The following is a 13,136-nucleotide window of genomic DNA, read 5'->3' as shown; positions in this document are numbered from 1 at the left end:
ACGCGGTCTTTGGCCAATGGTATTGCAGAACGGAGTGCGCGTTGCCCAATGAGCAGTGCCGCTAGCGGCGGCCCCGCTGTCCATCAACCAGAGGGCGTGGGAAGGGCCGGGACGACGGCGGGGGCGGGCCCTTCTCTTGACAGTGACGGGCGCGCGCGTCAACCTATAGAAACACGGGGCGTGCGGGGGAGGACCAATGAGATGCGAGGAGGCGGGCCGCGCTCGGCAGAACGACCGGGAGTTGGCGCGGGCGGCTGCCAGTCAGGGCGGCGGAGGGGGCAGGGAGGAGGGCGGGCCGCCGGGCCGCTGTTTGTTGTCATCCCAAGATGGAGTTCCTGCTGGGGAACCCCTTCAGCACCCCGGTGGGGCAGAGCCTGGGTACGGCGCCCGGGGGGGTGGAAATGGGGGCCAGTGGGGGGAAATTGAGGGCTCTAGGGGGAAATGGGGGGGGAAATGGGGGGCCCTGGGGGAAAATGGGGGGCCTTGGGGGGGGGTAATGGGGGGGCTCTGGGGGCTCTGGGGGGCGATGGGGGGAAAATGGGGGGCTGGGGAGGGGCTCTGAGGGGAAATGGAGGGCTCTAGGGGGAAATGGGGGGGAAATGGGGGGCCTTGGGGGGGGCAGTGGGGGGTAATAGGGGGCTCTGAGGAGCAATGGGGGGCTTTGGGGGGGCAGTGGGGGGCAATAGGGGAAAATGGGGGACTATGGGGGGCATTAGGGGTTTCTGGGGGAAAATGGGGAGCTGTGGGGGGCAATAGAGGGCTCTAGGGGGGAAGCGGGGGGGTTATAGGGGGCAATAGGGGACTCTGAGGGTGGTGAGGCACCGGGGGGGGGGGAGCTTGGGGGGTCAGGGGGGTGCCAGGGGTGCTCTGTGGGTGTTGGGGAGCTCGGGGGAGAGTCTGGAGGTGGGGGACTGGGGGTCTTGGGGAGCTCTGGGGGGGCTCTGGGGGTGGCAGAGGGCTGCGGGGCTGCTCCAAGGGGTTGCTGGAGGGTGGAGCTGTGCCCGTGTTTGCCCCATCCTGGCCGTCTCCTTTGTCCTCAAGCGCCGAAACCTCCCCGGGACGTGTGGAGGTGTAGGGAGGGTGCCGGGCTGTGGAGGCACGAGTGCGCGTTCGGTTTTCAGCCCAGCGCTTGAAACGTGGCGGTGTTAGTGCTTTGGTGGTGTGAGGGGGCTCGTTGTCGGTGTGGCTTCCCTGCGTGGCTAAACAAGGCCTTCCTGCGTCGCTCCTACACACGTCTTCACGCTCAGCTGGGGCCAGGCTGGTTTCGGGCTGGGCTGCCGTGGCCGGGGCCACGGGAGAAAGCCCAGGCCCTGCCTCTGCAGGGCTCGATAACTCGCCCGTGGTTGCCGTCGCCTCCCGCTTTCCGCTTGTAGACGCTGAAGAAACGCAAGCTCTCCCACGTTGCGGTGGGGAAGAAGGACAGACTGGCTCCGGTTCCCGCAGCGCAGGGACCGTGGCGGCGTTGCACTTGCCCTAACATCCCTCTCCGGTGAAGCCGTCGTCTTAGTTTTCTTCATTTGTTTCACAAACAGCAGTAATCCTAACGCCTTGCTTAGGACGTTACATGCAATATCATACACAGCTATGTGTAGTCTAGCCTCTAGCTATTCTACGTGAGCTTATGAAATGGTAGGGGACTCGTGCCTTTGGGAACTGAAGCAGAAACATTTTGCAGAGTACCCGGCCGTGGCCTCAAAACCCAGAAGTTCTTGCACGGCTGTGCCCTCACCCACGTGTGCGGAGCCGTCCCCTGGCAGAGCTGAAAGGCCCCGTACCGGGGAAGCCTCGCGCCGTGCTTGGAAGATGGCTGGGCCCTCGCTTCGTCAGGCTGCGCGGAGCGTACGCGCATCTCGCTGCTTCTCCTCAGCCATCTGGGGTGTTTGTCTCTTCTGGTTAGCGAGAGACGCGCGGAGAGTTTGAGGCTGGGGAGGGGAGCGGTGGGAGTTCGATGTGATCCTTGACGCGGGTTTGGCCCTGGGGGTGACATCTGCCAGGCCAGCTGCCTGCCTCGCCGCCTGGACGGGAGTTCTTCAAGGAGCGTCGCTCAGCGAGGGCAGGAGTTCCTGATCTATTTTTTTGGCGGGTTCTTCTAGCATCAATAAGTGGTTTAAAGGAGCTTCCTTCAGTCTCGGTAATCGTGGAGGGGTTTTAACGCTACGATCTGCTTTTCTAGCCTTCTGCCTTTCCCGCTCCGGAGTGCAAAGGTTTGCACAGCTCTTCCGTCCCCTTGCTCTTTCGACGAGCTGCCGCTGCCAGCTTAAAGGCTTCTGACACAAAGCTCTGAGGGCGCTACCTTGTTAGATAAGGTTAGGGCCGTCTGACGGGCTTGTAGCCTCCGTAACACGAAATTCAATTGCGCTTTACGAATGTTTTTGCACCCCTGGGGGGAAGAGATCGCTGCAGATTTTATTTTGGAAGGTTTGGTTCTGCTGCTCGTAGCGCTGCCAGCTATGCCTTTCTGAGACAGCAGTGAGACACAAGCACGCCTTGTTCTCAGATGGTGCTATTTGCCCAGCGCTTCCCCAGTTTGTTGTGTTTTGGTTTTTGCTTTTTTTTTTTTCAATGAGCTTGTAGAATGTAATTTTCACTTATGTTCCTCTTCATTCTTTAAAAGAAGCCGAATACTGTTGTATTGCTGTTTAACCATATTGTGTTGAACGCAGTTGTGATGTTTTCGAGCGAGGCCTCGCACTCACCAGAAGGGAGAAGCGCAGGAAATTCTGTGGGTCCATCAGCACACCAAGAGCTCCTCTTCCCTGCCAGCAAGTAGCGATGGTTCGCGTGAAGATTTAATTAGGGCGAGACAACATCTTCAGATAAATGCCAGGTCTGAAAGAACAAAGATGTCAGAGAAGGCTTGGGGAGAGCCGAGCGAGGTAATACAAGGGATTTTCTCTTTTTCCTCCTTCTCTTTATCTGGATAACGTCTGAAGCCAGGCAGGCTTTTTACGTGAACTCTTTTGCTTAATGTGGGAAAGTAATGCTAGGATGAGCTCAGAGGATTTGTAATGGAGATGGATCGAGTCTCATGCATCTCAAGTGCCGGTGTAGACGTGAGCCAGGTTCCTCATCTCCCAGAGCTCCCCGATTTTTGCAGCTGCCTTGTGCGGTGGCCTCAGCCTAGTTTCCGGCGGCCACATAACAGAGGCCATATAAAACACCACTGTGGCTGCTAATTACAAACCTCCCTTCATTTTTCTTTAATATCCTGATTAACCTGTGGGGACCGAGCTGTCCTTTTGTCTCTGGCGAGGCCTCTGCAGAGCCGAGGGGTGGTTTCGGGAGGGCCGGGGGCGGCTGGCAGCCACCTGCTGCTGTCAGCCCGGGAGGTTCCTGGGCTTCTGCTCAGGAACTTTTGCTTCGGAGCCGTTTTGCAATTTCCGTGTTGCCTTGTACCAGCTGGTTGCAGTAAGGGGAGGCAATAGCAATATTTTACATAGAATTTTTAAAGTCTCATCCAGGAATCTGTTACTTCTTGAGGGCTCTGTGAGGCAGTGAAACTTTCTCACGTCCAGTCGGACTCAGAAGAAGTCTTCAAGGTTTCCTCAGCATTGCTTTTGTCAGTGCTTTCTGATGGTCCTCGTGAAGATCCTGGTCAGCGAGGAGGAAGGATAGGAAAAGATGTGTAGTAAATTGTGAAGACACGATGCTTGGTACCTGGAGAGAGGCTGCCCTGTGGAAAAAACCAATTTGCAGTCGTGGGAATTTGCCTTGAGATTCCACATCCTACCGTAAAGTGCATTCTGGTCTTTTTTTTTTTCAAGGCAGTCATGTATAAAGTGTCACCGCTCTATTCAAGGTGCCTAGAGGAAATATCCTTACTGGAGGTTAGCAAAAACAATCTCGGATGATTAAAACTGATTGAATTACGAGAGCCGGGAGTGCTGGCAACTTTCTTTTTTTTTTCGTTCTGCTTATTCGACACAGGCCATACGGCTCACACACGAGGAGGGAGTAAAACCAGATCCATTCGTAGTATTTTGTAACTCCGGGGACTTTGCGAACACTTCAGGAGGGTGTTTACGTGTTTGAAGCCAAGCTGAGCCTCGCTCCTTGCCCCCCAGCACCCTCGGGTGTGTGGGGCTGAGCTCGGTCAGCGCTGCTCGTGGACGGACGGACGGACGGACGGGGACACCGTGCTCTGTTCTGGTACCGGCTCCGGGGCAGCAGGCACGTGGAGTCTGTCTGACTCTCAGCCAAAGGCCTCCCGGCAGGGCTCCAGACTTCGCTTACACAGGGCCCTGGAAGTTAATTTTTAACGAAATAGGAGAAATTAGCATGTCCTGGGTAATTGGGGCGAGGGCATTAGTTGGAGGTGCCGGTTTGCAGCCCCGGTTCCTCTTGGGGTTCGAGTTAGGGGCGCGGGTCCGGGCGCTTGCCTCGGAGGCTGTTTTCGGAGGGGGCCCGGTGCAGCGATTTAATGAGCAGTATTGTTTAAGGAGGCTACAAAAACGAGGTTTCAGCAAGGGATGCAGAGGCACTTTATTGAGGCAGCAGCGAGGCAGACAGCTTTCCAATTGATTTTTATCAAAGCATTTGCAGTTTCCATTCAAGGCTGTTACACTGGTAATAAATGTGGTGCAGGGCTGCTGTTTTGTTTCCCTCTTTTTTTTTTTTTTCCTTTAATGAGCAAAGATGTATAGACACCTTTTTATTTTCCTTTCTTCTTAGGAAACACTTAAGAAACCCGAAGAAAGGTCTTACGTCTTCAGATTTTTATGGGTCGTAGAATAAAAGTGGCTTCTAAATAGACGAGTTCACAACGCCGTGCGGGAGTAGAGAGATGTATTACAGGGAGCAGCCCGCCGTCATCCTGTAGGAAGAATTAGCCCACGCTTTCGTGGCCCCATACACAAATTGCCTAAGTTACGTTCAGAGTAAGCTTTCTGCTGTGTTTGAGGGATGCTGCCGGGCTCCGAATCGTCTCCCTTTTCGTGCCCTGCACTGCAATGAAGCAAAAAGCCCCGAGATGCTTACTTTTACTCGTACCCCCTGAAGTTTTGTGCCCTGTTCAGAGGGCGGGTTTTCTCAGTGCAAGCTAGCAGTAACTTTCCTTGCTCTCCGGTGCCCGCAGCTTTTGCTGTATCAGGAAGGTGAACGTCATCCTTGCCCACAGGGCACAGAACGTGCTCTCCTCCGAGCTTCCTGAGTGCGTTTGGGTGTGCTGCGGCAGCTGGCCAAATGTTAGCCGTCCAAGCCCACGCTGATCGTACAGAATCGCGCCTGTCATGCAGAAGCTGATAAAATGCCTTTAGTTTTATAATACTATTTGGATCTGCTTTCACTTTGTGGTAGTGGATTATGTTGTAAGGAAAATCTCCATGAAATGCGAAAATGGATATCTTTGCCTTTAAAGGAGCAAAGAAATACTGAGTCAGGAATCTGGAAACTTGGAGAAACTACATATATGTGTGAAGCGGGGTAATTAGTATAATGCCATTTAATACTGGGTTCCTAAGACTGGATTTATTTTACAGGCACAAAAGGAGATTGTAGTTCGTGGAGGTATTATAGCGTGTATTTTTGAGTAATGCAGTTTTATCTCCTCCAGCGCAGTATGCTTAAACGTATATTCCATATGCTTCTAATACAAAGCTCTACGTGAGAGGTCTCAGCGTGAGGACAGCTCGTTCCCACTTCGGTACTGCTCTGCTCGTGTACGTGGCAGACTTTTAAACTGCGTGTCGAAAACATGCTTAACGAAAGCGGCAGAGTTAGAAAAGCCCCACAGACGGTTCCAGCTGCTTGCAAATTTCACCCAAAGCTATTTTCACCAAAAAAAAGAGAAGTATTATGTGTTTTCCTTAGCTGAATTAAGAGCGCTTTTAAATTAGCCTGCTTTTCCTTTGATTTCGTAGCCTGCACTGGGTTTTTAATTCCAGGCCAGTTCCAGTGGAGGAACAGCAGAAGCTTTTGCAGAAATCTCTCTGAGATGACCTTCGGCGGGGAGAGCCCAGCCCAGTACCTGCAGCCGTGGTGCTCTGCGGACTTGGCCTGGCGATCCCTTTCCTAGGCGATTTCCTAACGCATAGGTGATAAAAACCATACACGCTTGGAGAGGAGTGCTGTAAGAGCCCTGAAGGGTTACGGGGTGAACCCGGGGGCCAGCCTGAGTGAGTTTTTTCCCCGTGTCGGTGTGACGGGACTGCACGGGTCAGCCAGACCTGGGCTGGATTTTCCCATTTGCAGCCCCCTGGGGAGACACCGCTTTGCTACAGGGAGGAGACTTGTTGCTGGGTATAAAAATGCGATCTCGAGGGCCTTGTCTTCTGTATTTGCTTAGTCATTCTGCGGGCAGTTCTCCCTGGTGGTTTTGCTCGTGTGTTTCAGTTATTGTCGGTTGCAAAGGGCTCTCCTGAAGCTGATGGCTCTTGAGGGCAAAAGACCCTGGTCTAAAGGCTTTGCTCCGTCCTGGTCTCTTCCCTGTGGAGCAGGTACCTCGCTGCGGGTGAGCGCGCCTTTACGTAGCTCAAGGAGCCGCATCTTCCAATTTATAAGTACTCTTTCCTTTGCTCGGATAAGGGATGTGCAACTAAATTCAGTCTGTTGGTGAAAGCACTGTCTTTAAACGTAAATATTCCCTCTGTGGTTGTCCTGCACCTGCCAGGATAATACGGTGGGCCCCATAACGTAGTAACTCATTTCAGAATCAAGGATTAGGCACGAAAACAAAAACACCTCGGCGTGTCTTCCCTGTCTGTGCTCGGGTAGCTCCTGGCATGGTACGTATAGACTATTTACCAGCGTGTCTGCATCTCTCAGTTCAGAGGAACCCTCTGGCAGCCCGCTGTTTGCAGCACAGTCTCAGGGAGCATCAGGAGGCACGAGATGACAAGCCGCTCCGCAGCGATCACCTGCTCCGGGGAAACCTGTTGAGTCGTAGGGTTCGTTCGCAAGCCCGCGTGCTCTTTGAGAGTGAGCCAGCCTGCTCCCAGCTGGTCCTCAGCAGCCTTCTGGGCTGGATTACTTTGGGAAGGAATTCTTTGTTCAAATTCAGATCAAAGAAGCCACGTGCAGAAGGAAGGCACGTGTTGGTGCTGTAAACTGTGCTTGAACCCCAAGAACTTGCAGAGCACCGATTTCTTTTTGTAAGGCAAGAAAGACTTCGTTACCTCCCGACTGTGATCAGGAATATTGAGGATTTTGTTAACGTCGCATCGTCTTTATTTTCATAGTCTGCTGCAAGAAGTGCGACAAGCTTTGTATTTGACCCAAATAACAAAGAACGCACGCCTCTTGCACAGCTGAGTCAATGCAGAAAGAGTCCTTTAAAATCTGGTATTTCCTGACTGCTTTTTTCCCTGACTTTAGTTACGTCTTAATTATAGCTTTCTGCGTTTATTTCCCTTTTGGAAGGAAAAGGACGCCCCCCCCTTGCCTACACACACAGAGAGCTACCTTGAGCAGATGAAATGAATTGCAAGCTTCAGCAGCTTTGCCAGCAAGGTTGGAAGGTCTTTGTTCCACGCGAGCCCTCCCAGCCAGCAGCGGTTCGTGGCTCCCCGTCAGTTTGGCTTCTCAGACAGACAACTGTGTGTTTTCCCAGGCAGCTTACCGAAGTTGTGTTGTTCAAAAACTTACTGAGGTACAGATTATTATTTTTTTTAGGTGTCCGTAAGACTCTTAATAGTAGTGCTGTCTGAAAAGGCAAGCCTGGAGGAAGTTTTTGAGTGAGGCGATGGACAGACAAGATGGGATATTGTACACCGTCCAAAAGGGGTTCCTTTTGTAAAAGCTCCCAAGTTCCTGTTGAACTGAAGTCAAGCAGGTAACATCTTAGTCCAACTATTTTTGTATGGAAATCTTACATAGCACAGCAGAGATGGTTGGAGTTGGTACAGGGGCCATCTGCTGGGCCCAGTACAAGCGTTTTTCTCCCTTTTTGCATTAATCTGGCCAGAATCGTAACTTAAGAGTTGCTGTCAGTTACCAGAGTGATCGGGAACGCAACCAGTTAATGGGTCCAAGATTTAGGAACGGGAGAGAAAATCGATGTGCAGACCGTACTGGAATATTTATTTTATAGCGAATCTTAAAGTTGGTCTCTGCGTTGTGACTAATTACTGCCTGGATGCTCTCTGGGATTGTCCTGATTGTTACGGGGTACAGGTATGAATGATAATAAGAGGATTGGCAGCGAAAGGTAGGGGTTAAGGAAGGTCCAGCACATATTTGGGTTTGGGGCACCCTTATCTCATGTTCAAGCCGTTGTAATAAACAGCTTGCTTTTTTTTTTTTTTATTATTACTATCTCTGAGCTGCCCTTTCTCGACTGATTTTCGGTTCTTCTAATTAGAAGGGTATTTCTGTGAAAAGAGCGATCTCACACCTTTGTGAAATTTTCCGCGAGTACAAATACTGGTAAATCTGAAATCACTTATTAGGCAAGGAGTTGTTATGGCAACTGGGAGGTGGTTGGCCAAGCAGCGGGTGAGATCAGTTTTTATTTACAAGCGTAATGAGCAATTAAGTTTGAGCAGCTGTCAGACTTGGAAAGTGATTAAAGTTCAGCAAACAACCCAAATGGGTCAGCATTCGGGTCGGGGGGGGGTTTCTGCCCCTGCAGCTTGTTCACGTGCGGGGCTTTTGCCACTACAACTCAAAATCCCCACCTATGCCCGTAACCCGGCGTAGCCACCGAGTGGGGAGAAAATCCTTCTTCCTGCCAGCTTCCTTAAAGGCCGTGGGGTGAGTCGTGCTGCAGCTAGCGAGGCATTTCACGTGTAGCAGCCCTTAGAGCAGACCTCAGCGTGCTGGCGTGCAGACCCAGCGCCCGGCCGTTGATGCTCGCTGGGAGAGAGCCGGCTCAGCACGTGTCGCGCCTCGCCTTCCCAAACGGCACCAGTTCGCCTCTGTTGGTAGCTCGGGGAGCAACCCGCCGGGAAGAGAGAGGCTGCACGCAGTGTCCGTGAGCGCAAAACCCTGGAGAAGTTGAGAAAAGCTTGATTCACCCCAAAACGGCGGGGAAAGCCCAGCGGGAGAGCAGGAGCTGGCGATGCTGGTTCCCACGGATGCCCCAAGCAGAAGCAGTGATGCTCGCGTGGTTCCCTGGCCCTGTGCATTGCAGGAAGGCTGTGGTAGGTTTTGTATGTGTTATTCCGTGGCCTGTGGCTTCCTCCAGCACTGATGAGGAGCAGGCTGTAAGCAGGAGATGGGAGAGCTGCTCCCTGGCAGGTTCCTGCCAATCATGGATGCTCACACAATAAACAAGCCACGTATGCCATGCTCAAAACCTGTGTTCCCGTTCAAATTTTACCTGTCCAAGGGCCAATGCAGTGATTTTCCAAAAGTACACTGTGGTTCTCTGATACACTTACGTTGTTTTTATCTCACAGCACCGCACTGTCACGTACTAGAGGTGATTACAATGCAACCTGAAAGGTATTGGGATGGTTTCTGACCTAAGGAATTTGCAGTTGTGTGGCTAGATCGCAGAGGTGGGTGAAGGGGGACTGATGGGAAGGTAAAAACGACAGTTTTAGAAACGGGCACGCTTGATGTACGCTCCTGGTATTTACGTTCTCTATTATCAGTCTTTTTCAGGCTTATCTACGGCAGTGACACAGAAGTAATGGGGCTGTAGGAACGGAGCAGAATTTTTATGGGGTTATTAGACACCAAGAAACCCCCTTTTCTCAGCCCATACAAGACAGAATGGGGCACATGTATCTTGTTAGTGTCTGTCGTTGCCTGATTTGCGCTCGGGTTTCCTGAGCAGGTCGCTTGGAAGCGTTTTGCCTCCAAGCTCGTGCAGGAATATGGAGCTTGGCTTGTCGGAGGGGGCAGCTGGCAAGGGACGGCGGCGCTGGCAGCAGCTACCCCTGCTACCCCCTTTCTACCTAGCAGAAAGCAAGCCAGCTCTCCTCGCTTCCCGCAGAGAAAACGCTTAGTGTATTCCAGGCACCGCTCTTCAAGCCGTGGAGGTTCGGGAGGATTTGAATGGGGTAGGAGCTGGCTGCCTCTCGCGCAGGCCTGCTGTCGTCTCGCGGAGCAGCGTGAAGGAAGGCTGCAAAATCGAAAAGCAAGCTGAAGCGTTTCACGCCAGCAAACGTGAGCTGTCGGCCCTCGAAAGCTGCCGGCTTCTCACCGTCTAGTTCCCCTCTGCTCGTGGGATAACCGTGGGCTTGCAGCGGACGCAGCTCGCACCTCCGGAGCGGTGGGCAGAGGGGTGCTGGGTGTGGGGACGCGCACGCGGAGTGGTCCCGCTGCGAGATTTGGTTAGTTCCGTTCGTAACACGTTTTAATTATCTCCTCTGAATATTTACTTTAAAAAAAAAAAAAAATCTGCGGTGGCGTGCTGCCGTTAAGGAGTAAAGTTGTTCCTGTAACTGCTGTTGTTGTAGGATTGGAAGATTTTGCCTTTTTTCCCCCTCACTAAATGTAATTAGCGTCTTCGGTTTATTTTAAGCACGTGTGAGAATGCAGGCAATTGACTTCAGGAGGAACCTGTAAAAAGAGAAAAAGAATTGTAATGTGGGCGCCTGATGGATTATCTTTGCCGTATAGTTTGTTTGCAGCAAACAACGTGTTACAAGTGAGTGGGTGGGAGGGGGAGTTTTAAATATATGGGGTTGGATTTTTAGAGTTTGCAGCTGACGTGGATTAAAAATTCTTCGACCATTTCATCCATGAAAGGCAATTAGTTTTGTTTTATGAATATGAAAAGCACGTAGCTTGTAAGTACTGTAGTGAAGTCCCAAGTGAGTTATTAGAACTTGCTTTACTCATGTAGTACAAAATTAGCCATCAAGAGCTGATAGATTTCAAATATAGCTCCCTGACACACTGATCATCCATAACTTGCCGTAGACTTTGTTTTCAGTCTCACCTGTAATTGCTGGGTGCCGCTGAAGTCCCGAACGGGGCAGCTGGTCACAGACCAGGACACCTCCTCGCTCTTGTGTGCCGCTGGGATTTCGAACTGTAACACGGCGCTGCCTGCAGCCCTGGGTGGTAAAACTCTCCTGGCGCGTAGGATATCCCTCGTCCTCTCTCTCACCTCCTGGGAGCGTCTTACTGTCACAGACCTTCATCTACGTTGCATGCACGGTATCGGTTTTTCTGCATTTTTTTTTTTTGCGGTAATGTTTTAAAAAGCAATTTGCAAACTTTGGGTAAGAAATTGTCGTAGCGGTGTTCGGTGTGATTGTTACACACAGCAAATCCACGGCAATGGAGCCCCGAGGCATACTTGCTAACAACGAGGCTGAGAGATAAACCGCCACTTTCAGCTGCCCCTTCTCTCGGATTTGTGAGTTAAGGCTGATAAAATGAATAGAGTTTTTCCAGCAGTTATTTTTTGGCATTAGGACAAATTAAGGTATGCGAATTAGGTATTTGTGGAATATCCATCCTGTCTTCCTCTATTTTTTTGGTGTGGGAGAGCCAAAGACTCAGCTATCAACTGATTTTGTATTTCTGGTGTTGGTAAACGTGCATTATTCTTTCAGTGTGGCACTGTTTTAATGCTTGAGATTCTCAGTTAAGGAACTGTCAAAGTAGCTGCCTGCAATCATCCAAAGTTCTTGGATAAATGAAAGCAATAGAAAAATCCTTTGGCAAATGGCAGGCTAAAATCCAAGTTCTGCCTGTGGCAATGACCAAATGCCGGTGTATTTTGGTACGCGGCGCTGTCTGCCTGTCCCTGGCCGGAGGAGGAGTAGGCAGATGAGCACTGACTTGTTCAAGCAGCATGCTGGTGAGTTCTCCCACGTGGAGCCATGTGGATGAGTTACAGCCGTCGCAGCCTAATTCAGAAAAAGGCAAATCCGAGGGAGAACGTTTTATCAACCGCGAGCTTTTAAATTAAGCTCTTGTGCCTCTCATCCAGAGAAGAAAAATGGACACTCCGGGCGCGGTAATGCGGGAGGAGTGGAAGCGCAGCCAAAGCCATCACCACGCCGCCACGGCACTGCAGGGGGACCGACCATCACGAGGAAGGACCGCGGGTTTGTTGCTCCCCTGCAGTACATCACCCAGTGAACGTCTCCATTCAAATCCACTAAAAGCCGTGGGTACAGAACACACACTTTAAGGCTGCTCTGCCATTCCTGATTGAAGGCTTTAACGCATCGATTTCTGCCGTGGGCAGGTGCCCGTTTGTCAGCCGCAAAGAAGCACCACGCGTTGCATCCCGTGGCTTGGCACTGAGACGGGGATCTTGCCAAGGTCACTGCTGGAAGAGGCGCAGTAGTGCGCGGTGTGGCCTGAATTTTAGGGAGAAGTGTCTGTGAATCGTGGAAATGGCTTGCTGAGCCGCTGCCGTGTGCCCTAGCCCTGGAGGACAGCTATTCACGGTCAGCGCGTAGGCTTTAATGAGTGCACGGCGCACAGGAGGAAGTTTCTGTTGTTTTTCTCAAGCTGAGAATGAGGAAGTCCGAGGGATTTCTCTTTGTTTTAAGGAAGCCGTAGTCTCTTTCCGCCATCTGTTTGGAAAGAGTGACTTGCGTACACATGTCATTCAGCGAAGCGTGCTGTCAGCAGCAACGATTTCTGCTGATGGGGGAGCTTCACTGAGAGGGTTCGGGATAAAAGTCTTCATTGTATAGAAACACTGAGCTGCTTGGGATCCAGACTCCAAATGCCTTTTGGGACTGTGACTAAACCCTCGTTTGTGCCTGAGATGAACGGCATCCGAGTACAGGCACTGCCTGGAGCAGGTTGCCCTGTGGGGCCGTTTCTGTCCGATACAATGGCTGTAGTGCTGTAAGGGCAGTCTGGTCTTACAGCCTGCAAATGCATCAGGACCTATGAGGTGTGATAAACTCAGCCGGTCAAGCTGATATGCTCTCCTGCCTACTCTGGTAATATCATAAGGATTTCACTTTTGGTTTTCTTCATGTTCGGGTGAGGCTCAGATACGAGAACAAAGGAAAAATCTCTTTTGTTATACAGCACTTAATGTTTCTTTAATACGTTTTACTCCCTTCACCTTGCTTTGCTTCTGAAGCTGCTGCGCAGCTATGCTCCGTTAATCAGCTGTAGATTCCTGTTCCTAAGAGGCTGAATTTCTGGGGGATGTTGAGCGATGTCTTTTCCGTAGCATATCTAAAGCACAGGAATGTTGTAACAAAACTGACAATTCCACGTGGTCTTGAAAAAGTCACAATAATTGCATATTACATATTCATATTTAC

At 51.3% G+C, this 13,136-nt stretch overlaps 1 protein-coding gene across 6 annotated transcripts in view; it reads left to right on the top strand.

Moving 5' to 3' along the window:
* Positions 1-13,136, top strand: part of TOM1L2 (target of myb1 like 2 membrane trafficking protein) — a 66,314-nt gene that overhangs the window by 11,658 nt on the left and 41,520 nt on the right. For 3 of the 6 annotated variants that reach the window (XM_040574746.1, XM_040574744.1, XM_040574750.1), the window contains exon 1: positions 240-378. The exons of 1 other annotated variant lie outside the window; for it this stretch is intronic. In XM_040574746.1, the coding sequence (XP_040430680.1) occupies positions 327-378 (52 nt within the window). In that variant the 5' untranslated portion in view covers positions 240-326. Of the gene's footprint in view, positions 1-232; positions 379-12,487; positions 12,847-13,136 lie in introns of those variants that run through there. 2 more of the 6 variants (XM_040574749.1, XM_040574747.1) reach the window with 2 other exon arrangements.

Source organism: Cygnus olor, chromosome 15, assembly GCF_009769625.2.
Source record: "Cygnus olor isolate bCygOlo1 chromosome 15, bCygOlo1.pri.v2, whole genome shotgun sequence".
NCBI classification, from domain to species: domain Eukaryota; kingdom Metazoa; phylum Chordata; class Aves; order Anseriformes; family Anatidae; genus Cygnus; species Cygnus olor.
The sequence above is the reverse complement of the archived record's forward strand: the minus strand, read 5'-3'. Positions and strand labels throughout refer to the sequence as shown.